Raw genomic sequence first — 25,337 nt, 5'->3', positions numbered from 1 at the left:
CTGATCGATCCAAATAGACAATGATAGTGCCCGCGTGCAAAGATGCATACACACCACATTTATTTAATGCCTAAAGGTTAATGTGATGTTTTTTTTTTTTTTGCTCATCTCTCAGGAAAAAAAAAAACACCAAGCATGCCGGAGGTTGCTTCGCATTTCGTCTCATTGCCTGTCAGTGGGCGCGGGATTATTCATGTGGAGTGCCCGAGAGGGAAAACACATGTGCTAGAGGAGGCAAAAATAAATAAAAATGGCAGCCGAAAGGCCCGAGTTGAGATCAACAAAAAGAAAGTGATGAAAAAACAACGATCTTACATTTTCCATCCATACATTTTTGTTTTTATACACTACCTACATTTATACACCTTACGCTCACTGGTTGTAAAATTGCGTGCACATTAAAAAGGCACTTTTCCAGGAGTTCAGCTCACATTTCCATTGTGACTCAAATACTAAAGATTTTGTTTTTATGGGGATGCTCATTTTTGACTGGAGTAGAGCTAAAGCATTGCTCTCGTCTGCTTTTCATGTTCATCTAGGTGAAGATGAGCCTGTTGATATTCTCAGACATGAAAGGCAGCCATTATCGCCCATCCACCCCTGCGTGGATACGTCTGCATGTATTTGCCTTCCAGCACCCCCTCGTTCCATCCGTGCTTTCTGGTGCCTCGTTTGAATCGGCATGAAAAGGCTCCCTCTTCTCCGTCGTGCCGCCCGTCGACGGCACCCTAAGTGTCTTGCCGCATTCGAAGTACTGCAGCGAAAGTGTGCCACACGCTGTGCACTGTTGCACTCAAGATAAGTCAAACTCCAGAACATGGCGGTGTTTCTTCAGGTGTGCCAGTCAAGCAGCCCGATTGGCATTCTTGTATCATAAAGTCGATTGTAATTATCACACTTAAGGACAATTAGTCGCTGATGACTGTAAACAGACTTGGGGTGATTTGACATTAAATGAGGCGATACTTTAGCGAAGCAATCGGAAAGGTATATTAGCACCAGTAATGGCGCCATTAACAAGGAAAAACAGCTGCTAGCCTTTCAATTTCCTTTTCTAATACAACTATGTTGAAATCATTTTCATCTTCCATATCTATTTCATTCCGTGTTGTGCCTTCAAGTCAAAATGGGACTTGACTTCCTTCTGTTTCATCATCAACATCCACGCTTTGTCCTTTTGATACGATGAAGTCAGTCTTGTCATATTTGTTGCATTCATTCACGTGGATATGAAATGAATTTGTTTGGTTGAGAATAGAAGTTAGCCATCAGCTAATCCGATTTGCAACTACCGTATTTTCCGGACTATAAGGCGCACCTAAAAACCTAAAATTTTCTCAAAAGCCGACAGTGTGCCTTATAGTCCGGTGCGCCTTATATATGGACCAAATTCCTAAATTTAAACTGGCCTGAAGCATTGTGTCATGAAATCAATCATAAGTGGCCCGCTGAAGACTATGAATCATGAATTAAAAAGACTATGGATCATTATTTTGTGATTATAAAGTAATTTGTAGCGTCTGAAGTTGAAATAAAAAAGATAAAATGGAGAATGATTTGATTTGGCTTAAAAATCTGACATGATGCATTAATGGTGCGCCTTATAGTCCGGTGCGCCTTATAGTCCAGACATTTTGTGCCTCGCACCTGATGAAGTGCTGTAAGGCCGTCTTCGTTGCAGAGGTCTGGGCTCACGTTGTTCTTCAGCAGGTAGCGCACTGGTGGAAAACAGACAAAGGAAGTGATTAATGAGAGCCAACGACTTGGAAATATTGCTATTAAGATTTTTCCTTCGATTGCCTTGGATTAATGCGGTCGCGTTTGCCAATTTAAGCATCGCGCTTGTACACTGATGGAATACGAAATGTGGTGGCTTTAGAATTAGAAATCATGTTTTGATTCTTTTGGTTTTATTTTGCCCCAAAATATACAAACATAGAGCGAAATGAGACACTTGTTGTTACAACCATGATATGCATGAAAAAAAAAATGCAACCAAATCTCAAGATCCATCCTGATCCTTTTGTCCCCTGATGCTGCTTCTCTCATTCCATTAGTCAATCACACTTGTGGAAGCTTCAATCTCTCATATTAACGGTTCTGTCAGGATGTTACCTAATTGACCTTGGGGAAATATGAATGGCATTGTCAACGAGGGCGGGGCTATTCGTTACGAGTGGGGGTTGGGTGATGTAATGACACGTAGGATTACAGCGTTTGCCGGTCGAGTGGCCAAAACAGATAAAGCCTTCACAAATACGCACACACACACACACAAAATAAATCAGCAATGTGAACTTAGGTAAACCTCTGAGCAGAATGTGATGCTTATTGACATCCTGTTGCTGATGCCATCTGTCTATAGCCCCCGCCCCCTCCCAAAAAAAAAAAACTGTCCAAAGAATGAGAGATTTGAGGTTATGATTATTGCCTGTCACTCTTGACCTAATATAGCCTTTCCTCACAAACATTGTTCAAGCATTGCACTTAATCGGAACATGTGGGGTGTCCAGGCTGGTTTACTATTACAGACCACTTCAAGAGATCGTCAATGGTTGCCATGACAATGACTCCATATTTCACGTCAGTACTGTCAAAACCACTTCCAAACATTTTGTAACTGCTTTTTATTCTTGTTGAGGTATTATTCCAGACATATTCTTGAACTTTTAGATAATGTCGTGTGCATTCATAGGGGAAGAAAATGTTCTCCCGCGTTAGAAGTGACTTTATGCACAGTGTAAAAATAGATGACTTTGCTCGAGGATGCATTTACTTTAAAAGGAGCTGGCTTTTATTTTTTTTTTGCTACAAGTCCTGTAGTATGTTTCAAACAGCTCATAAAAAACCCCTCACTTTTTTTGCACAACGTTCTCCGCAAACAGATAGAGTGACCCATTTTAAAAACGTTTGCTTTTGACCATTTTAAAACTTTTTTTAAGTTGCGTGCGAAGTTTATGTAGAAAATCTAGTACTCCAATATTACTTTCATTTCAGATTTGTTCTGCTTCACACCTTTCTACTACGTGTGTAATGTCACTGAACTGTTCTGCTTGGTAGTCAGCTGCATTGTAGCCGGCGTGACAGAGTCTGTCTATCATGTCTAAGTCTGCCATAAATATGGCCAAGGACGAGGTTATCCGTCCCATACACACACTAACACACACAACACTGATCTGTATTATTTGAAAGGAGCCTGGAGCTTGCGTTCAAAACATCGCAACAAATAAAGAGAAGCTCTCGTTAATTACCAGTGACAACCGAGATGTAACATTCAGAGCAAGACTAAATCATTGCAGCAAGATGGAAAATAACACCGAATGCTACTTGGACAGCGTTCATGATTCAGAACGTCAGATGGGGAACAAAATAGCCTCGTTAGAATAAAAATCACAGGACTTTTAATCTTCTAGCAGTGAGGCTAAATTGGGCTTATAAATGAGACTTTCAAACAGAAAGTGAGGGCTCGAAATGGCACAGTAGCTTGAGAATAATAAAGGCAAAGATCATTTTAAACCTGATATGCCCACCTGGAGGTGAATAGAAAACTGAGGGGAAAAAAAGCTAAATGAGTTTAGTTAAAACTGTGCATGACATTCTGCTCAGCTTTCCAATAATACACAAAGAACATAAATGTCATGGACAGTGCCGCCATGCCGTCACGCACATCTGGTATCAAATAAAGAACACAAGGGGCATTCTTTTTATTCCTACTATAAGTCTAGCACAAAACCGTGCAATTGGCGCATGGGTGGTGTTTTCTTTCTTTTGGTATTTTGCTAGACTTTACACAGGGGGGCGTTGGCGCCATTGTGCGCTGTTGTGGGATGGATCATTGCAAAGTCCCTCATTCACATTAAATTCAAGGCGGTCAGAGCGCACGCATACTTAACATTTTAGAAACAGAAATAGACTCGCTGGGGTCCGTGCATGACATTGGCAAGTAAACGGCAAGATCTCTCCTTGCCAATATTACAATACACAAAGACAACATACATAAGTAAAAGTTTCAAAATCCATCGAAGACAGGGCGACACGGCACTTCTCCTAAGACTAATTTATTTACAAGCCATTAAAAAGTCTGTTTTCTATAATATGTCAGTGTATCGGAAGTAAGTGACTTCAGTCGGTGCCACAATCCCTTGAGAATGACTAAACACGCAAAACATGTCTTTAAAAAGCAATCCGTTAGCTGGGAGGGTCACCATGACGATTATCTGCCGTCGCAAGCAATCAGTGCACATATCTGGCACATGACTTCCTGGGCGGGCTCGGTGAATTCCAAGCTTCGGGGGAGCTGGACAAGATGCTTCCCAAAAGATAAAAAGATATGTCAACAAACAAGGGCACAGGAAAGGGAACACACCCTTCCTTCCTGTTATCTCAACGGGGGCATGCCGTCAATACTGCTAATGTTAGCGATAGGACCGTCCCAAGTGGACCAGGAGATAGTTCAAAGGCAATAACGCCGGCGCCGCTGCGGACCCCCGAGTCATAACACTTATTAAAACGCTTCATTGCTGTTGTGTACTTTCAGTGGATTTCAAACATCTACACACTCCTGTTCAAATGCCAGGCTTTAAAAAAAATATATACGTATAATCCTGAGATGAATCCGTTTAAAAAATAAAAATCCTCCATTAATGAGGTCGATTATCCATACAATTAATTGGGAACAAAAAAATATTTTTGAGAAAGTAAACAAAAAATAATAATGTGGTTGCACAAGTGTGCACACCCTCTTATGACTGGCTGTGTTCAGAATTAACTAATTAGATTCAAACTAAATGGCAATCAGCAAAAAACCACCAGAATTCTAAATGTGCCATTTTATGATCATATTACCCTCGAACTCATGATTTGTATTTCCATTATTTTCTCTGGTGAAGTGTCTCGAAATCTAAACTGTTGATCTTTATTAACTTGCGATAAAATTTCATTTTTTGTTGTTGTTGTTGAGAACCTCCCCTTTTCCAGGCAATCTCTTTGGGGTTCAACTTGAGGTTACTTAACATGAAGCAATACAGGAACAGTTTGTTGGTGAGATGAGAGTGGAAGATCTTTTATTGCATGGATGAATGTGGAGTCACAGCGTGGCTCCCCAGGGCTCGCAATGAGAATCAGGCCAACTTATGGTCGGCTAACATGCGTATTACGAGAGGCGAGTCCAAGAATCGACGATTTTTATGCAGCAGCTCTTTTTGCTATATTGAAGCGGTAAATCTTTGTTTTGCGGCAATAACACCTGCCACGGTGTCTGCTTCTATCGCACGCTCTTAAACGATGCTGTTGAGATACACTTGATATGCTTTATGTGATATGACTAAAATGCCACTGTGGTTTATAATCCTTCCGAGCGAGCGACAAGCTGTAAAAATCCAAGACAGTATTTTTACTGCTTACTTGTATATTTTTAAAACAGGTCTGACGATCATGGCGAGTGTTGTCTATCCATCTCTTTTCAATGGCGTTTTCCGGCATTATGCGAGAGAAGAGGGTCCAACCTTGGATCGCTCTGAAAATGATGACGCATCTATTCTGTCCATTTTCTATAGCATTTGTCCTCATTTGTTTAGCCTGTTTAGCAAAATGCAGGGTCCCACCGTCACAGACGCACATCTGGACAATTTAGAATCGCAGCCAGACAAAATTGCTTTATAGACTGCGAGAATATCGCAATGTGACCAATAAAAACGAGTGAGCCTAACCCAGCCAATATTTATTCTGTGCTCAATACATAGCTCCAAAACTCCACTTAATTTAACTCATTTAAAGATGAGGCAGAGACACTTTATAGCTATCTATTCTGTTACAATCCCCCCCGACAATGCCAGAGGAGCTCATGCGAATGTGTTCCTCGCGGCTAGGTCCAATATACTTCCTCAGCTTTCCGCCACACAAAAAGTAGGCCACATCCATAAGTAGCATGGAAATGACATTGGTTTTATAGGACGTTTGGAGAGAAGAGCGGAAATATAATTAGCTTCCACCAGGCGTTATAATTATCCTGATGACCTATTGAGGGACGTTAATTGTACGCTACGCCGCCGCAGGAAACAACAATGTACGGGGTTGCCATAAAATAGAATAAACATAACACGCACTGCTGCGCACGATTGCTTCACTCTATAATGCTGATGGTGTCATTACTGGGCAAATCCTTCAGGCAATGTTGCAGATGCCGGCAATTCTCTTGACGTTATATGATTGATTTTTGTGTACAATCTCTATTAACTTTTATTCAACACATTGAGACTGAGCCGATGAACTGTTTTGACAGGATAAATTGAATTTGAACATGTTTTTTTTCTCAGAATGACTCAAAAGGAATCACAAATAGATCATTTAAATTAGTGATGGACTCTTTTCAACCAGCACACTCATTTGGTGCTGCTTTGCCCTCAAGCCAAGAAGACGCGGTCGACGTCACGCTCTAAACGTCACTGCGGAGCGGTAAAATCGACAAGTCGACGAATCGTTGAAGGCTTACTTTATATGTCATAATAAACAGTGCTGTATTTTTTATCGTGTACATTCCCTATGGCTCCCAGATGCTTAAAACAAATGGCTCCTTGTTTATCACAGCACAACAATGGAGCTCCAACATTGTCTTACTGTTTTACTCTCACAAGGCCTACTGGCACGACACGGTCCAAGTCTGGTCCAGTCTGGCGTTTGATCTATGTGCGGTAAAGAGAGTGAAAAGTAGTGCTAAATAAAGTTCGGGGGAGAGACAAATGTTTGTTTTGTTTCTCTCCCTCTCCAGCTGTGCACTAGAAAGATGGCTGACACCCTCTGATTACTGGAAGGAACCAAAAGTTCAGACGGCAGGGAGTCAAACTAAACTGTTAGAGTCCCATCTCAACACTATATATGTGAGGTAAACATCACTGAAATTGACTGGATAGTTTTATCATCACACTTGGCAAGAGGTTTCAATTGCTTTGTGTGCTTCTTGTGTTGAACATAACCACTCTGTGTCCACTAATGAGGCATTCTGGTTTGGTTTAGTTTTGGTTTGGTGAGGCCTAATCCTCGGAGGATAATCCAAAATCCTATTTCAGGATTATGGGCAGGGAGGAGGGTCTTTTCATTGACTATTATGAGGAGGTGTGCAAGGAGGGGAGGGGGCGGGGGCAAGATTTTCTCATTTAAAAGATCTTATTGGTGTATTTTGTCACGCTAAAAAAAAAAAAAGCACTGTTGTGAGCCTGACATCCCCCACCCCACTGCCCTGATTGATGCCAAAATTTGAGAATCAGAATTTCTGAAATCTGAATCAGCCTGATTATCCTCAAGCCCGAGGCCATCATAGCAACCACGATGCTGCAAAATGAGACCTACCGTTGAGTAGCTTGAGGCCACGGTGACCTCAGTTATCATGGAAGTAGGAAGAGGGAGACGAAAGGGACCTGTCGGAACTACCAGTGCATAATCGTAGGCTGATTTTCAATCATTGTAAATAATTGCAGCATCACTAAGTGGCTGTCATATTATTCACTGAGTACGAAAAGCATCCACTTGGGATTTTATTGCCTAAATCTAAAAGTTTGTATGGCACTAACGGGGTCCTAGTTTGGTAGACTGGCACCATTCTGGCAGACCAAGGGCATTTTCTATTACATTCCCCCTGGCAGACCTGCTAATTTGGTGAAACAAAATTATAGACTACCTGACAGCAGGTCAAAACGGTGGCGCAGTCGGTGTAACGGGATTTTGGTGTGTTTGATCAAGACGCAGACAGATTTTGTGGAAACCATCATGTCATTTCCTTCATAATATGACAACAGCTTGGGAAAATTCCTATCATGTTTGTGGGTGAAAGGCGACGGTCTATCATTGCCTCACGGCACATGCACAACCGACGAAATCATCCGCAAGGGTTGATCTTGCGGTTTACTTGTATAAACACACTTTGTCATGTCAGCTACATTCTGCCCATTTCTACCTGTGGAAAAAGTCTAGGAAATTACCTAAAGCAAGAAAACTCGACCCATGTGTACAGTTAAACTGCATTTTGCACTAGACTTGCGCTGGATGTGATAATAGGCCCCCTGACTCTATTTTCATTCGATGTTGTCATTGATTGCATTTAATGGACAATCTACACGCGACGTAGCTCAGTCTGACTCTACCATCATCGTCCATCTTTTTTGCTATTCATTTTGCTATTAGCCTTTCTCCATGACAACCATTGTGTACACGATGATCATTATAAAAAATGTCTAGATAGAATTTTATAACCAAAGGCTTAATGTCATTTGCTTTGCTGTAGCGTGTGTTTCTGTTTATGGCCCACTTTGCTGAAAGGTCTGAGTTGTCATTTTGACTGGGAAATTAAGGGAAATGTCAGACACTCAAAAACATTTTTTGCTTAATCGTGCTCGCAAACAACATCTCGGCTCAGTGATAATGTTGATTCTATGAGAGCGCAGTCGAATGAAGGAAATGAACACGAGTGCTGTGAAAGCAAAGGACACAATGACGGAAGGGATCAGTGAACCGCTCGAGTATAATAAACAGCCTATCACTGATGTGTCACATTTACACAGGCCAGTCATTTGCTAAATGATGCGACTGAATAAGTAAAAACGTCAGTCCGGTCTCAGTAATCCTAAATGATGTTTCATGAGCAGAATGAGTCAGTTGCCGAGCCGAGCCACATAGACTCGCTGTGCCAGTCAACCGAGCGGCAAATGCCTGCTGGAGTCTTTATCCCAATTTTAATTTATGGAGACAAAGCATGAGGGGATGGGGGTGGTAAAGAAAATAGTTGAACTGGTCTTGAGGCTGCACTGAGACGTCATAAAAAAAAAAATGAAGCTAATCACAGAGGGCTGGTAGGAAACGATGAAGGCATAATCTGAAAATACAGCCGTGTTAGTGTTGAGGCCGACAGAGCGTAATTAAAATATAGGGGCTCGATTCCGCGCCAGTTTGCAGGTTAAGACTGGTACTCGGACCACGACAAGCCTCACACAATGCGATAGATGTCACATGCGCAAGGATACAGCTTATCTCCAAGCCTTAGTGGCGGCGTGGCTTCAAGCACTGAATGACACTTGAGTAATCAACTGCCGCATTGTCAATGACAACCACACGACACAGGATAGCAAACTGCCTGCACATTTCACATCATTAGTACGATGATTTCATGAATATGGAACCATTATGCACTTCACAATTTAAAACTTTCCAAATGTGATTGGGTTAAATCATTTTAAAACTGTTTTCCACTTTTAATGTGACCTATGACCTGTACATATACATAAAAAAAAGCTCAATTGACTTAAGTGGATGACTTATTAGAGCACGACTATTTTTAAAGGCATGGCCACCACTATTAGTATATTTAATACCGAAGCGTTTCCTGATAACTCAGCTCGTAAAAAAGTACCACCCTAGCTGCTACAACAATATGACTGCGAGTCAAAACTGAGCATTGTTATCTTTGTGGAGGCAAGACTTTTCATACAGCTCGTGTATTACATCTGGTTAGATAGCGCACACGGGACTATTGTTGCGTCTCGTCTCAGCGTAAGACGACTGATAGGCTCATTGTTATGACAGGAACACGAGTACAATGCAAAATACAAAATGCATCAGTTTCTGCTTTGACCCTGAGAATCAAATTGTACATTTGAAGACAAAACACACCACACACATACCGATAATTTCAGACATATTATAGCATTTTTCCTCATTTTACGCTAAAGACAGCAAAAAATGTATTGTCTTGTCAATTATCAAATTGTGATTCTGATCAATTATTACGTGATGTCCAAACCGAGGTGTGATGCAAGGTCACTGTAGCATCTTACAAGACAGTTCAAAGGTGAAATGGGCTTAGTAAACAGGTTCCTGGTTGTCATGCTGAGCAGGGAGGAGAAGAAATTTGCTATACTACAAAAAAAGAGGCACTATTTTTGACTATATTGCACTCTAATAAACAATATGGCCGCTCACCCACTTTGATGGTAGCCATCTTCACCGCGCTATGAATTCCTGCTCTTTTTACGAGAACCGAAAAAAAAATCGAAATGGATAACAAGCTTCTCTTTTCTCTTTGGTCTCCATCCAATTCCATTAGAAACGTGTTAGGCAGCAGCTGCTGCAGGGGTCTTTTTGTAGAGCCACTACTAATGTATAGTTTGCCCCCACTCCCGCTTCTAATTATGGTAACAAGGTGTTAGAAGTACATGTCAGTGGGATGCGGTGCGCCTCGACATCACAGCAACAGTAATTCACAAATAGTCGATAAGCTCTGGTCAATGAGTTCTGCTCAATTAGCAGATCAATTGTGCATGTTTTGCTCAATTGTTCCTGCGTGCAGCTGTTCTGGATGAGTTGTAGGCATGATAATTAATAGCGCATTGTGTCTATCAATAATAGTTCTGCCTCAGTGGTAATCAAAACGGAACATTATCAATTGCAATTGGATGTCATTAGGGCATTTGTCATACTGAAAATAACTTAGGGTGGCGCTACTGGTGACATCAATTCGAGTCCCGGATTTTATTTTGTTTTTTTAGTTGCTGAATTATGTTTGTCTTTTATAGTGTGAGAAGTAACATCACCGAACAGCCATCGCTTCGAACAATCCCAAATGTGCTGCTTATCAGAAGCTATCATTGCTAGCTAGTGCGAATCTGTTTTATCTGCTGTAAATTGGCCAAATTGTAACAACAGTCTGTGAAATTAAGTAATTAAGTCAAACTTCTCTCATGCTTCTCCTTTAAAATTGGTCATTTAGTTATACAATATAACAAGAATGGGTTTAATTCGGTTAGTTGAGAGAATTCAGAGAGATATTTTCGAATCCCATCAAGAATCAAATTAAAAAATATCACTGAATTGATCCATTGATCCTGATTTTTACCCCTAATGTCACGTTGTCTCCACATTGCCTTAAAGTATTCTCACGCACAGTGATGTGTTCTAATTACATCACATTACGCCTCGCTCCAGTGCCGCTCGCATGCGCCCATATGCTCGGCAGCAAAGCCGCTTCGCTCCAGTGAGACCGAAGGCACCAGAAGAAGACAAAAAGCTCCTGAGAGAGCTCATTTGCACACAAATAACCGAGCAAGACTTCTTCTTCCACATGAGGGCCGCCTGGCTCGTTGCTGGGGCCCAAAATCTACTCGCTCCTCCCGCGTGATCTTTATGCTAATGACATGGTAGGAAGAAGGGAGAAAGTAGGCAGTGAAACCAAAAGCAAATGTGAATGTCTAAAAATGGACTGTGGATTTTAGGTTGAGGCTCCCACGACATGGAGTTGGATGTTATAATTGCCAGTGGTATGTGAGGTGTAATTAGCGTGTTGTCAGTGGTGAAAGCATGCCGGTGAAAACTGCGAAAGGCTACGCTGCTATTCGTAACAGTCTAGTCAAAACAATCCCTTTTCAAACTATGTGTTGGCATAACAACCACACCTGGGGATGCGCCTCATCGCTTAAACCAGGGGTGGGCAATTACTTTTTACAAGGGGCCACATGAAAAACCTGAGTTGTGTCAGAGGGCCACATGTACGATAACTTAAACCTGCTCAATTTTCTTCCATTGTAAAATGCACTAAATTATTTTAAATAGTTGGTATTGGTAATTAGAAGAATACAATTATTCTGTTTATATTTATATTAAGCTATGTGAAATTGTGGTGTATAGGTCAAATCAAAAACAATTATTAATCAGTACAATTTATTCTTAACTTCTTTAACTTTTCCTCAAATGACAAAGCCGCTGCAGCTCTGGGTGTGAAGTTTGATAAAAAGTCCTTGTTGGGCTTGCAGTTTTGCTCGCAATGCATCAGCCTCTGATGCGCCCTGTTTATCAGACAGATGTATTTTTTTCTCATGCTTGGTCGTGTAGTGGCGACTCAAATTATGTTCTTTAAAAACAGCGACCTGTGTACCACAAATCAGACACACGGCTTTACCTTTCATTTCTGTAAAGAAATACTTGGCAGTCCATATCTTGTTGAAAACACGGCGCTCCTTGCACATTTCTCGGGCAGCATTACTTCGCACTGTTCACCTTCACGCACAGCTCACATACACGTACGCTACACGGAAGTGCGACGCCTTTCAAAATAAAAGCAAAATAGTTGTATTGCACGCACGACACCTTTTTTTTTTTTTTTTAAATTAAGTAGTAATCAAATATAATTTACGATTGGCCTCATGCAGGCCGGACAGGGACGCACAAAGGGACGGATGTGGCCCGCGGGCCGTAATTTGCCCAGGTTTGGCTTAAACACAGTTGTGTGTCTTTGTAAACTTGTGAATCTCCAGATTGACAATTCACTTATGTTGAAATGTATTCAAATGGAAAAACAAATAGGCAAACTAATTCTTACGTTCTTATGGCAAACTAGTTAGTTGGTTGCCATTTGTAATCTTTTGACAGCATATGTCGATACTTTTATAAACTGAAGCCCCTACGCTGTAATAAATAATGCAATTCCCATTACGCTACCCCATCATTACTGGCGTAGACTTTTCTGTTTTCTCATGTTGGATTTGCAGATTATCCCGGTGTACAATTTCCCAGCCCTTGAGTTGTTAGGATGTGTGTCAAGTCAGGATGCATCCTCTCCACGAGCTCGTACCCCCGTTCTAAAGCAGCCTCTTTAGTGCCATTCTGTACCACCAGCAGGCTCATCCATAATGGAGACACTGTTATGGGAGCCTCCTTGGGCTGGATTTACACTGTAGATCTGAATACGCCATTCCAATGTAGTGAATATTGCATATCCAATTTTCTCGACTGTCTATTTACTGTATATCACTGTTTACATTTATTACCTAATGCTTTAAATCCGGGTAACCTTGGCCACCAGCCGTCGTTGGCTTTCCTTATTGAACGCCACGTGGGCCGCCAATGTGTCTATGAAATAGGCTAGAAATATTTTCAAACTCGCTGATCTGTACTTTTTACTCTGTACTACGCTGAACTGTATTTTGTGGACGCCACGCTCGCACCACATGGGTTCCTCCATCTGCCCGGTAACGCTGCCATCACGCCAATCGGAATTGTGCCACGTAGGAAGCAAAGACAAAAACCTCTGTCGTGGAGGCATTAATGCGACACGCAGAAAACTGAATTCCGTCCGGGGTTCAGAGACAACCAAGGGGGCAAGAGTCGAGGTTGTCGACCTCCCGGAAGTATCCACAAGAGTGTCCAGCTGCCACCCAGGTCGCATGCTGTCTTTTTCTTTCATCTCAGTCAACCGCGCATGTTCGCCTTCATTACGCGGCGGCTGATGGCAAACAGATCAGTGGGGCCGCGGCAAGTTCACGAGTGCAAAGCAGATGACAAACCCGAGAAATATTCTGTCGGATGTTTGATGTATTTAGGCCAGGTTATTTTTAATGCTAATGTCCTTATTGTGTAGAGCCTAACAAATGTATCACAGCAAAAAAAAAAAAAAAAATGCAGCATCATGAAGTGCTTTGATGAAGACACTTTCAAATTCCAGATGTGCCGTTTTGAACGGGAACACAGAATTACAAAGTATAATTTAGGTTCAAATTCCACCCCAAAAACTGAAAACAAAAACACTGTATGGCTCCTTTAAAGTAGAAGTTTAAAGCTGTTTGGTTGTTAATCTTCGTTCCAAATATATGAAAGGGTTGCATTACATTTAAAAAAGTTCACACTTATTCACCTGAGATAAACGAGGCGGCTTTAGCGGAACTGATGATTTCTACGAGAATATTCCTTCCTCAGACTTTAAAGACAGCTTGCTCAAATAAAGGATGTGCAGCAACTCCATTCGTCTCACTTCAGCCCACTGTATGTTCAAGTGAATTTCAATGAGAAATCGCATCTCAAAGACAGCTGCGCGCTATCGTTCGATAGTCGAGTCATGTTTTTTTTGTTTTTTTTAATTTGTTCCCTCGCGCACAACACTTACTGTATCATCTCCAAAAGAGGAGGGCAGGCTGGTCGCGCCAATCCGTAAAGAAATTTTAATTAAAAGACTGGCAGAGTTTGTGCTCGGTGTGACAACTCCATTATTCCCGCGGTGATAAAACATTGGCCTAGTCGAACAAATTCAGCTCATTAACTGGCAGCTCAAGGAGGCGCGATCAGATAGAAGTGGTATTTTCTGAGAGGTGACACCAAATGTGGAGGGAGGGAGTATTTCAATCTGGCTTCTCTGAGCTTTGACCTTGTCGCACACTTACGAGACAATGAAATGAGTGTGGTGGTTCTTTCACAATGTAAACAGATTTGGAGTTTCTAAAATAACTTTGCACACGATGAGTATGCAGCCAATGAGTGCGTCTACCTTCATCAGGGTCGTTCCTGGCTGACGCTTCCAGGAGCGCCACGCTGGCTGCGAACGACACACGCCTCTTGGCCTCGACGTGCTGGTAGCCGTTGGCGGTGCGTCCCCTCCTGTCTGCCTTGCGCTTTTTGTTTTGCATCTCCTTCTCATACACGGCCCAGCGTTTGAGCTGCTGGGTGCGCCGCTTCTGGGCTGCCCGCAGCCTCTCCAGACTGGGGACCTTGTCCAGCTGCTGCAGCTCCTGGATCAGCTCCAGGTGGTTGGCCATGACGGCAAAGTGTCAGGGTGGGGTGGTGCAGTCGGGGCAGCGGGCAGAGCGATGCAGTAGGGGAAAGTCTAGCGAGGGCTGCACCTTCGGCAGTAGCCTCCTCCTGTCAGTACCTTCGTCATTGTTTTCATGGTTTCAGCAGCCGTTCTGACAAAACAGTGAGGGAGAGCGAAAGGTCATTATTATCAATAATATTAAATAATAATAATAAAATAAATACTAATAAATAAATAATAAAATCAACAATATCATCTTAATTCAAATTATTATAATTAAAATTGTATCACCTTTTCCCAATGAAATGAATGAAAATACACTATTTATTTAAAGCCTGTCCAAAAGTAAACAACACCCTTTTGTTTTTTGTAATAACCATTATTTATGAAACAGTGTCATGTAATTCTTTGGACTGCGCTTTTTAATCACCGATTTTAGCTAACATCATATACTCTATGGATCTATAACATCACACAAAGCTTACAGTATCGACCAATGAAATTAAGCAGTTTTTTTTTCTTTCTTAATTGAAGCCTTTGCAATTTTAAAACTGCAACCAAGATAGAAGTCATGAAAACATGAGGAGAATATGCATACGCCACACTGCAAGGTCTGGGCTGAGATTCAAACCGATAATCTCTCGACTTTGAGGCAAATATGCTAATCATGACAACCACTGTGCAATCTCTGTAGTTAATTACCTCAAAGAAATAGAAGCCAACATAGTCAAACAAAAAAACAAAAGCTTGCATTTTTAATTTTCCATTCGCCTCAGACGTCCGGCTACTGCCACTCAATCAAGGTTAACCACTTCCTGGATACTGCACATGAAAGATAGGCTCACAAACTAGGGCAGCGCAGTCGTTTTTTTCCGACGACTGCAACAAAAAGTTCCACTCGAGGAAAGAGCAAAAAAGCCAAAAGACTTTGAAATGTCGACAAAGGAAGGCACCTACTGTTCTGTGTGCTTTTTTTTTTTTAACTTCTCAAAAGAGTGTGAAGTAAAACATGATATTCTTCTACATTTGCATTAACAAAATATTTGGGCCAAAGGCAATCAATGTATAACAGCCAGAAAATCTTCTGCCCCCCCTCCCTTTGCTTATTTACACTAAAGTTAGCATTTATATGTTTGAATCATCAGCCACTTACTCGTCAGGCTGCCTGCCGTGCCGCTTGATCCAACAAACAGTAGTGACGTGTGACGCAAAGTTTCGTTTCCTTTGCAGCAGCCAAACATCCACTTATAGTCAGGAAACTAGTCGTCATTAATTACAGCATCACTTTGGGTATGTGTGACGATTGTGCAGAAATGAGTGACATGTAAAAAAATAGCGCTAGAAGTGAAAGGCAAATTGGAAATGATTTTCAAAGCTGATGGTTAAAGAAAAAGCCTTACAATTTGTTCAGAAGGAATCGCCAACAAAAGTTGACAGCTATTTTCTTGTTCCCTTCTGTCAAGACAGCAACGTTGACTGTGTCGTTTAAAAAATAAATAAAATAAAAATAGCCAAGAAGGAACATAGGGATGGGAATTCTCTTTCAATAACTGATTAAAGAATTCAGTCTAATGCGTGTGATTGATTGTTAAAGATATGACGAGAGAACGAAAAGCTGTAAGCCCCCACTGTGACATCACGGCCGCTCCCCGGGGTCCAAGGCTTGCAAATCACAGATTGACCTCAATCAGTTCCCTGGCAGCAGATAGGAATGCTACAGAACATTGCACATTTTTATTGAGAGTAGGGGGGGGGCACTGCCTCAATCGGATGCAGCTCAACTGAGAAAATAGCCCCAACGGTGATAAACATTCTCGCCAGCCTTCAAAAAGATTTTTGCTGTGAAAAACAGTTTATGAGTATTTTCTTTTGACAGCTACATTCACAAGAGAAAAAGTCTCATTTGTCGACATGACAAGGAGGACGTTGTTTCTCCAGCTATTTTCACTTCAAAACAAAAAAAAAATAACAATCCTGACATGGCTACCCCGTGTGCATCCTCAATAAACCACATAATCCCGTAACCTGCGTGGGCAAAAGTAAAATATGTAAAATATTAGTTTACGATATATAATGAGGAATATATTTATTCTACATATCCTTAATCACCTCTGTAATGATGATTACGATTTCCCAGTGACCTCAATCCAGTGAGCTGAATGAGATTTTATGATGTGATTTAAAGATAATGATTATGCTCACTCAATAGAAATGTAGGAGAAGGACTTTGAACAAAATTTTAAGACAATGTTAAACATTTTTATTGTCCTTCATTTTACGGCTCTGCACATCTATGGTGGTTTAAGACCACTCAGGGACACTCCCGTGCTTGCAATATTTGTGACTTTAAAAAGTGTTCAGCACTCCTCTTGATAAAGGTTATTGCATGACATAAAAATCACAGTTTTCTTGAACGTTTGTTGGTGATATTAGTCATGTAAAATGAAAAACTACCGACTGTTAGTATAGCAGCATTTTATCATTTTTTGTACTCAACTTGGTATCTTGCATGCCAAACTGTTAGTATGTTAGCTTTTTGTCCATTCTGCCTTTCAAATGTATCCAACTAAAATTCTCTGTTAGTTGTTCTAATTAAAATCAAAATAAACTTAGTCGTAAAAGCTGATTACAAACAGTCAAGACAGCGTTTTATTATAATATGTTAACGGCACTTTTAATTTGTCAAAAGGTGGCCCGCTCGTAAAAATGATATCGTACTCGAAGTATGTATGTTTCCCATGATATACTGACAACCAGTCTAGGCGCAATCCCCTTCTCTCCCCAAAAGCCCAACACATTGACTCCAGCCTAAAAAATGTACATCCGGATGATTAATGTCTTTATTTACACTTGTACAGCAGCAGAAATAGAGAATAAAATTTTTATGATAGCAACAGTGCTCTCCATCCCGACTTGTCGACACACTTCTTCAAAATACTGCAATGATGAAGAGGCGCAGATGCATCTGGAGAGCTGCGGCGGCGATGCGCCACTTGAATAATCTCTCCTCTCTCTCTCTCTCCCCGGGGCGTCCTCTCGGAGGACATTTTGATTCTGTCTGGGTGACTTGTCCTAGTTGGCACTAGGCTTGCTGGCAGCGTGGAGGGAAAACGTATCTCCTCGGGTGAAGCCTTGATTTAAGGAGCTCTGCTCGCTTCCATTCCGGGATGGCATCTCCTTTGTCGCAATGATCGGTCGGGTACACCCGCCAAAGGGAAACATTTAAACATGTTCTCTCTGGAAACTTTGTACACTTTTGTTGCGTCCATAAACTCTGGAAGCTCACACATTTTACAACATTGATCCATGTACAGTATTATTACATATGTGGATTGAATGATCATTATTTCTTATACTTTCATGATGTGTTGGTAGCGCAACTGCCTCAGTCTCGACATAAATATTTTATTTCTACATTAGCTCCATTGGAAAAAGCAATTCTATCCGTTTTTCAAAGCTGCTGTAGCAGAGCTATTAAGCCATCTCGCTCTATCATCTTGGATCAGAACTACAAATTCGACTACATTTCTTTGATGCGCCATACGGAGAAGTAATTATTTTTTTCAAATATGGGAGAATCTTTCGTTGATTGGTCTGAATTGTGCTTCAATGCCAGGCTTGAGAACACTCTCAGGTACGGTGATAGCGCGTAAGAAAACTAAGCAAGGCTTGAATACGGAGAAAAGGCTAAAATACTTTTGGTTGAAGGGAGCAGATTTGGCCAAAAAGGCCATTTGCAATTATTTTTTGCCTTTTAAGCAGTCTTGGTTTGAGAAACACTGATCTTAGGCCATCTACTGTATTGTCATTGACTATGATGCAATATCAAAAGGCAAGTTTTGCTTTGACTGAGTTTACACTAATGAGACACAGAGGACCCAAGCCGCTTCAATGCAGTGCTTCACTGGGCTTACAATTAGTTCACCATTAAAAACAACCAAAGCTGTCACTGTTGGGTTGTGCATTTTTTTAATTGGTTTCCCATCTTCATTTCTGATCATTTCATCACCTATGTGCAGGTTTGAGGTCACAGAGCAAGTTTAGAGGCACAGCCAGAGCTTTGCAGCCTCTTCACTGATCCAAACGGATCCCTTTCTCCAAACTCAGTCTTCAAAAGCGTAAGCATTGCCTGTCTCGTTTTTGTTTTTTTTCTGCACAGGACTCAATTTCCCCAGTAAACAAAAAGCCAGTGACTGGCCGACAGCTTTTCCGTGTTTAGAGAAGTGTTTGTCGTGGGTTATTCCTGCACCTGCTCCACACAGACGACACGATCTGTAAATATCAGCATGTGTGTCGATATCTTAGTTACTTCATTACATGAGCTTTGGCAAATTCCCTTTAACATTTCTTTTCCTTACTTTTCTCTTTCACATTCTCCTCTGCCCCCGTCCGAATCCTTTCCTCTCAGTTGAGTCATTTGGCTGCCTAATGATGGCCCGAGAAGGGTAAACATGACTGAGACTCAGCCAGCCTGCAGTCAGTGTCACTTCTAATCTGAAGCCCGGGCAAGATGAGTGTGCACCGAGGCTGCAGCACTGGCCCGCTTAATAGTGTGCAAAGGCGGAGGTGGGGGGAAAAAATGGGCATGATGATAACTATCTTACGACGCTATAAAATCTCAAAAGGGATGTGAGGCCGTTCCATCAAAATAGTCCCCCCCCCCCCCCCGTTACAGGAGAGCTTGTGCTCTGCATGGGTGAATTTTCTCTGGAGGTTTTATCCAAGGCAACAAAGAGACAATAGAATACTCTCACAAACGGTGAACAATATATAATAGTGAATAGTGGCGCTTTCTTCGACAAACTCATCAGTCATGTGGGCATCGGTCCTCCTGATGAACTGGGGGACGCTTATCCCACAACTTCCAAAATGCTACAGACTTCATTTTAATGAGGACACAGTTACACCAACAGACCACCATTTACAAAAAGGAGAATTCCCAGGAGGGACAGTAAGTCAGACAATTATTATTATTTTATAGCACTTGACTTAAAAAATCCGAATGTATGTAAACATTTCTTGTACTCTTTGTTTTACAGTAATGACAACAACTGTCATTATCGATGTGCAAAGGCATATAGAACATTGACTGTTTTCTATCTTAGGTCAAAAACTAATCAATTGGGGAGGAGAAAAATGACAAGGCAAGGTTTGTTCATGAATTTCAAGCGAACTATCTGACTGATCCAATGCGCGTTCCTTTCATTCGCCAAAGATCGGTAGACGCCACTTACACGCTCTGTTGTCCAGCGGCGGTCTGAAATGATTGCATGAAATGTTTGACTTGTCTTGTTATGATGACAAAGGAAGGGGGGGGGGGGCTGTGAGATTGATCACAGACATTCAGTTCACCTCTCCAGTGTAGACTTTGGGTGTTCTTGTATAGTAAACCTTTACTTCCCATAAGTCTATATAGGTGTGTGAAAACGCTGCCTTTGTTCCATTACACTCAAATATTTTACTAGCTTGTTAACGGACTGCAAAAGATGTGTTTAATCACTGTTTTTAACATGTAGTATGAAATGAGTTAAAAGGCCCCGGTCTAATTTCTAAACCCCTAAAATACTGCTGGTTAAAGAAAATGTTTCAAAGAGTGTGTGTGCCCATGTGTGTTTATAAGGAAAAACACGCAGTAAAATGCTCCATTTGAACAAAAGAACAAAACCACAAAACACACACACACACTTTGAGTGCAGCTTATCCCGGACCAGGCAGCACCAGGCGCACGATCCACGTGATCCCTTTTAGGCCATCGGGTACAGATGCGAACCAGACATTAAATATGACTCAACATGAGAAAGAAATTTCCTGACAAATATCTCCAAACAAGCTCCTCGCTTTCAACATGCTGCTGACCTCAAATCAAACGTTCTAATTCACTTCTTGGTTATGTATGAAAATCCAAATTTGATAACAGCTTCATTGTCCGCAGCATAGTTCCAATACAAATATTCATTCATCCGGCACAATCATCAATAAGAGCGGAAACACAGATGAAAAAATAAATAAATACAATGAGGTACACACACAACAAATTAAATTGCACAAGCGCGACGAATTGTCGCCATGGGCAAAGCATGTGGTTAGCGGAACGGGACTACACAATCATTTAACACAGCAGCAATTTAAAATAGGAGTGAATATAACCTTCTCCTCATTAAAAATATATATCCAATTGCCCAGAGGTAGTGGTGGAGGTCTTTCATGGATTCAATGTAGCTCAACTTCCTTTTACTTATATGACGATGCCCTTCTTTATACTCGTTGAATCTGGTTATTTAAGGCACTTAAGATCAATAGTCTCGTTATAAATTTACTGAAAGAAATATTACATGGGGTGGTTAGCATGCCCGCTTCAAAGTTCATAGGTGCATCCTGTGTGGAGTTTGCATGTACTCCCCATGCTTGTGTAGGTTTTCTCCGGGTGCTCTGGTTTCCTCGCACATTCCAAAGACATGCATAGTTGGCCAATTGACCAATCATACCTATAGACTAGAATGATTGTGAGCGCGACCTGGAACTGGCAACCAGTTCAGGGTGTTCCCCCGCCTACCACCCAAAGCCAGCTAGGTTAGGCTCCAGCAAGACCGTGACCCTTGTGAGGATAAGCATGATGAAGGAATGAAGATTACATGTTCTTTATTACATATGTAAAAGAAAGTAAATCTTCATATTTCAGTATAATCCCTGATAATCCATACGATACTATCAACAATAAAAATCCAACAACCAGTCCGGTGAAAGCCCATTTGGAAAGTAAAGGCATTAGAAATATAAGAAAGAAAACAGAACTTTGCTGACTATATAGTAATGCTAAAGATGCTATAATCAATTTGTAACGTCAGGTTACCACCCTGTCTTTTGCCTCTATGCTTGACGATGCAATGACTCAGCAATCAATTTCACACTCAATTAATTCTTAACGATTATGCCCATCCCAAACGTTGAGTGCGAAACTTCACACCCCCAACCCGACAATCCTGCAGATCCTTCACCAGCTCTCTTGTGTTCCAAATGGCAGGTTGCCAATGAAACACCTCGATCCCCTCCATTGCATGCCTGAGGTGTTTTATTGAGACCAGTAACCAAAGGCAGATAAATCGGCGGAGAAAGGTGCCACCGACTACCTGGGTAACACTTTGTCTTCAAAGTTCAATGACTGCGTTGCCATGGACATCAAGAGAGAATTCCGTGTGAAGAGAGACGAGAGCCTGCTCAGCTTCCTACAACAATGTGAGGAAAAAACCTTGACAATGCCCGACTCCCCCAGTCAAACACCTTCCTGAATAAGCCCTGAGATCACTTCCTCTTCAACAGAGCCACCCACTCAGTGATTGGCTGAGCAGTTCCTGTGTCAATGAATCGAAAAATACAACAAAAGTGCTGAAGATCTACACGAGGACATACGCAGACATGTGACACATGGACATTAGCGATCATCCTTTAGGACAGCAGGGTAGTGAAGCCAAGGCTGGTGGATTTATTCACCCAGCAGGTAGTCACTAGTACATCCTAACCACAGGGGAGGCCAGGCGCTGATCACTTCAGGTCCATATGCGGCCAAATACCTCAGATTCTACAACACTCCTAAAGCCAGCTTGTTCATTTTATCTGGCCACAAATCCAAAACTTACAGCAATTTTATGACTTGATCCCACAGGAGGAAGTACAACCTACACACCACTAAATCAATGTGAGTGGAACAAGTACGGAGCTTTAGGAAACCGCGTCTACAAATAGCCATGGAAATGGAGTGGAGGGGGACCTCGATGCAGCCCCAATACCTGGCCCCAAGAGTTGCCCATCGCTCGATCAAGACGGCAGATAAGCCAGGCGATCAGAACACTGATCTAGTGTAATCGCTTTTTCCGCAGTAAGCAAGCGAACCGGTTTCGGGCTCGGCTAAGTGAAGACGTCTTAATCGGCAGGAGGTCAAGGAGCGGCTTTACAAAAGTGAGGATGGGACTTCTGTGAGAAATGACCACATTTATTCCAGGACCTTTAGGTCAAAGCCAATGTTTTGCTTTGATTACAGCTGCATGGCTATATTTAATGGGACACGGTCTAATCCGAGAACGGCTGAATAATGAGATATGAGTTAGGGTTAAAGTACTTCTGGAGGCTGCGGTGCAGTGAGGACAGCTTAGAGGAATCTCATTTTGTTGATGCACAGCCACACGCTTTAACCTTTTCAAATGTGAGATGAAATGCTGCTTGTATAAGCATGGAAAAGAAAAACATATTTTCTTGAGCGTTTCAGCGGAAGAAAAGGCAACGCCCTTGCTCGGCAGGAACTGATCTTGGACACCAACCAATAACGTGAGGTTGCGGGTCATCAATGATGATTGATGACACCACTGGCCAGAATAGAGACCCGAACTTCCTTTCTGTCATGGTGAAGAATGCAAAATTTAGATCCACCTCACGAAAACTAATACGTGACAATAGACATCATTGCCTGACACGTTTTGAATGAGCTATACTTCGTTGTCATTGTCTCATGAGCAGATGGTTTGTCTCCAAATGCCAGAGCTGATGGAACTCATTAAAAGAAGTTGGCGTCCATATTTATTGCATTCTTTGATAACCACTCGTGCAACCCTACGCAAATGATCTCAGAGGAGATTTTTAAATCGTGAGGCAAGCATGTACCTAAATTGAGCTAATAACAGAAATATGGATGGACATGTAACCGCAAGATTTTGACCACAATAAAAATAAGGACAGTTTACCGTCACACTACAGTTGCTGGATAAGCTAATGGTTGTTGTGTTTCTTCTTCTACTACAATTCCATTTTGCCCTGTGACACCATACTGCCTCTTGCAAGTCAGTCTTGGTACTACGACAAACATCTGGTTTTGAGGGGGGAGGACACTTGCGATTGTTGGTGCAGATGTGTCTAGATGTCGGTCATCTGGAGTACACCACACACTATGAGAGCAGCAAAAACACCAAAAAAATTCCTCACATTCGAGGGATAATGTTTTCAGATGTGAAAAATGGTTACGAGTGCGTCCTGCTTTAGTTTGCATCTAAAGTTTAATACCCAGTTGAGGACCAATATTTTTTTTTAAACAAAGGCATGTGGTCCAGTTTGTATCAGCCTAAAATGTTTCTCTGCCGTATGTCTAGATGTGCTTTTAAGCCATGATAGAAAACACCGATGGTTAACTTCCCAATGATTCGGATATACCAACATAAAACTGGAGTGTTTGGCAAACAGGTCTGTATGCAGCAGATAGACGCATACACACATGAATGCATGTTGACAGGAGTGTCTCTGTAACCAGCAGCTGGTGAGGAACAGCAGTAGAAAGAGCTCAGGACCGCCCGGGACCGCTCGGCACATCAAACATTTAAAGGCTGCCGTCGCCTCAGCAGCACCCACCAGCACAAGTAAGACAAACAGAGCCAATGATGTTTCCATTAGTGCGTGTGTGTGTGTATTGTGCGAGTGTTCGGAAAGGCTAGACCAACAGAGGAAGCGAGACTACCGCCAAATGGAACAGTCGTGATCGGTCACAGTATGTTTGATTAATAAGACCAGCATGCAGTTAATCAATAGCCATTCTAATTGCCACATTAACAAGTCCATCTAGTCATACTGATCAATGAGTCAAGGCAGAGCTAATAATTTTGAAAAGGGGTGGATAACCTTTGGCCTGCGGGCTGTATAAGGCCTGCAAAAGCATTTAATCCTGCCTGCCATGCAATTCATGACCAAAGTCTTCCTAATTTCTCTTTTTGAGAATCTTTTTCAACAGTTGTTTTTATGTCGTGTGAATTTCATGTTTAAGTTGTATTTTCTACAAAAGAAATGAAATATTTCTCTCTGTATATGGTGACTCCAAATGAGTTTCACTTTTCAAATTTCTTTTTCAGTTGCCAGTCGAAATTATCGGGTTAGTCAGTTGTGATTTGTGAGTTTTCCATCAAACTGGATCGTACATAATCATAACTCGCCGACAGCACTTAGCTGATGCATCGTGCAAATTCCCACGGGAAACAAATTGAAAAATTACCTGAAATGAACAACAAATAAGATGTACGCATCCATTTAAACATGAGCTGATATCTGTTTTCTGTAGCGCTTGTTCTCATTAGGCTCTCAGATGAGCTGGAGCTGATCCCAATGAACTTTTGGCAAGCAACGCGAGGTACCCTCCAGACTCGTCACCAAGGCACGCATCAGTGGACAATTTCAGAGTCCTCAATGCCAGCCACCTTGGCGAGAAATGCTAGGTACACCCTGGAAGGGTCACCGGTCAATCACAGAGCACATTTCTATAGATAGAAAAACAATTATTGACACTCACCTATGCATGTACAATTCAAGAGTTTTCCACTCATGCACAATTTAGAGTGTTCACAGTACCTTTTTGTAGAATGTTGGAAGAAGCTGCAGCAAATTATATAGACTAAAAATGGAGAAAATAATCACACACCCTCCCCCCAAAAAAGAAAGTGCAGCAGATAAGTTAAAAAGTGCTAAAACGCAGCCGTCAGTGTTTCAGCAGCGGCAAAGGTCTAGAGCACCATGTGTACCGTAACAGCAGTGTAACAACCCACCGGGGAAGGATGTCGAATCCTGCCCCGCTAATCTCCGGCTGCCCCCCGCTTTACTGCAGCCGAGGCGCCGGCCACGATCATCCAGGGTTCGGTGCACCTCTGGAAGCCGCTAAAAGTGAGCTAACCAGCAAAAAGTGCTCCGCAAAGAAGACGAATTGAGAGAAAAAAAGAGTCCCGAAGAATGAGGCATGTCTTCCTCTGGAAAA

General features: G+C 41.8%; 1 protein-coding gene across 6 annotated transcripts in view; it reads right to left on the bottom strand.

The window, feature by feature from the left end:
- The window catches only part of ppp1r16b (protein phosphatase 1, regulatory subunit 16B), a 36,119-nt gene that overhangs the window by 8,726 nt on the left and 2,056 nt on the right, over nucleotides 1-25,337 (bottom strand). For 2 of the 6 annotated variants that reach the window (XM_088388893.1, XM_088388890.1), the window contains exons 2-3: nucleotides 14,297-14,711; nucleotides 1,648-1,718 (exon numbers count right to left, since the gene is read on the bottom strand). In XM_088388893.1, coding sequence (XP_088245019.1) covers nucleotides 1,648-1,718; nucleotides 14,297-14,564 — 339 coding nt within the window. In that variant the 5' untranslated portion in view covers nucleotides 14,565-14,711. Of the gene's footprint in view, nucleotides 1-1,647; nucleotides 1,719-14,296; nucleotides 14,712-14,851; nucleotides 14,974-15,262; nucleotides 15,414-15,713; nucleotides 15,864-25,131; nucleotides 25,288-25,337 lie in introns of those variants that run through there. The other 4 variants (XM_088388895.1, XM_088388891.1, XM_088388892.1 and 1 more) reach the window with 4 other exon arrangements.

Source organism: Syngnathus floridae, chromosome 11, assembly GCF_059516105.1.
Source record: "Syngnathus floridae isolate MCC-2025c chromosome 11, RoL_Sflo_1.0, whole genome shotgun sequence".
NCBI classification, from domain to species: domain Eukaryota; kingdom Metazoa; phylum Chordata; class Actinopteri; order Syngnathiformes; family Syngnathidae; genus Syngnathus; species Syngnathus floridae.
Note: the sequence above shows the minus strand (reverse complement) of the source record. Positions and strands in the feature narration are given on the sequence as shown.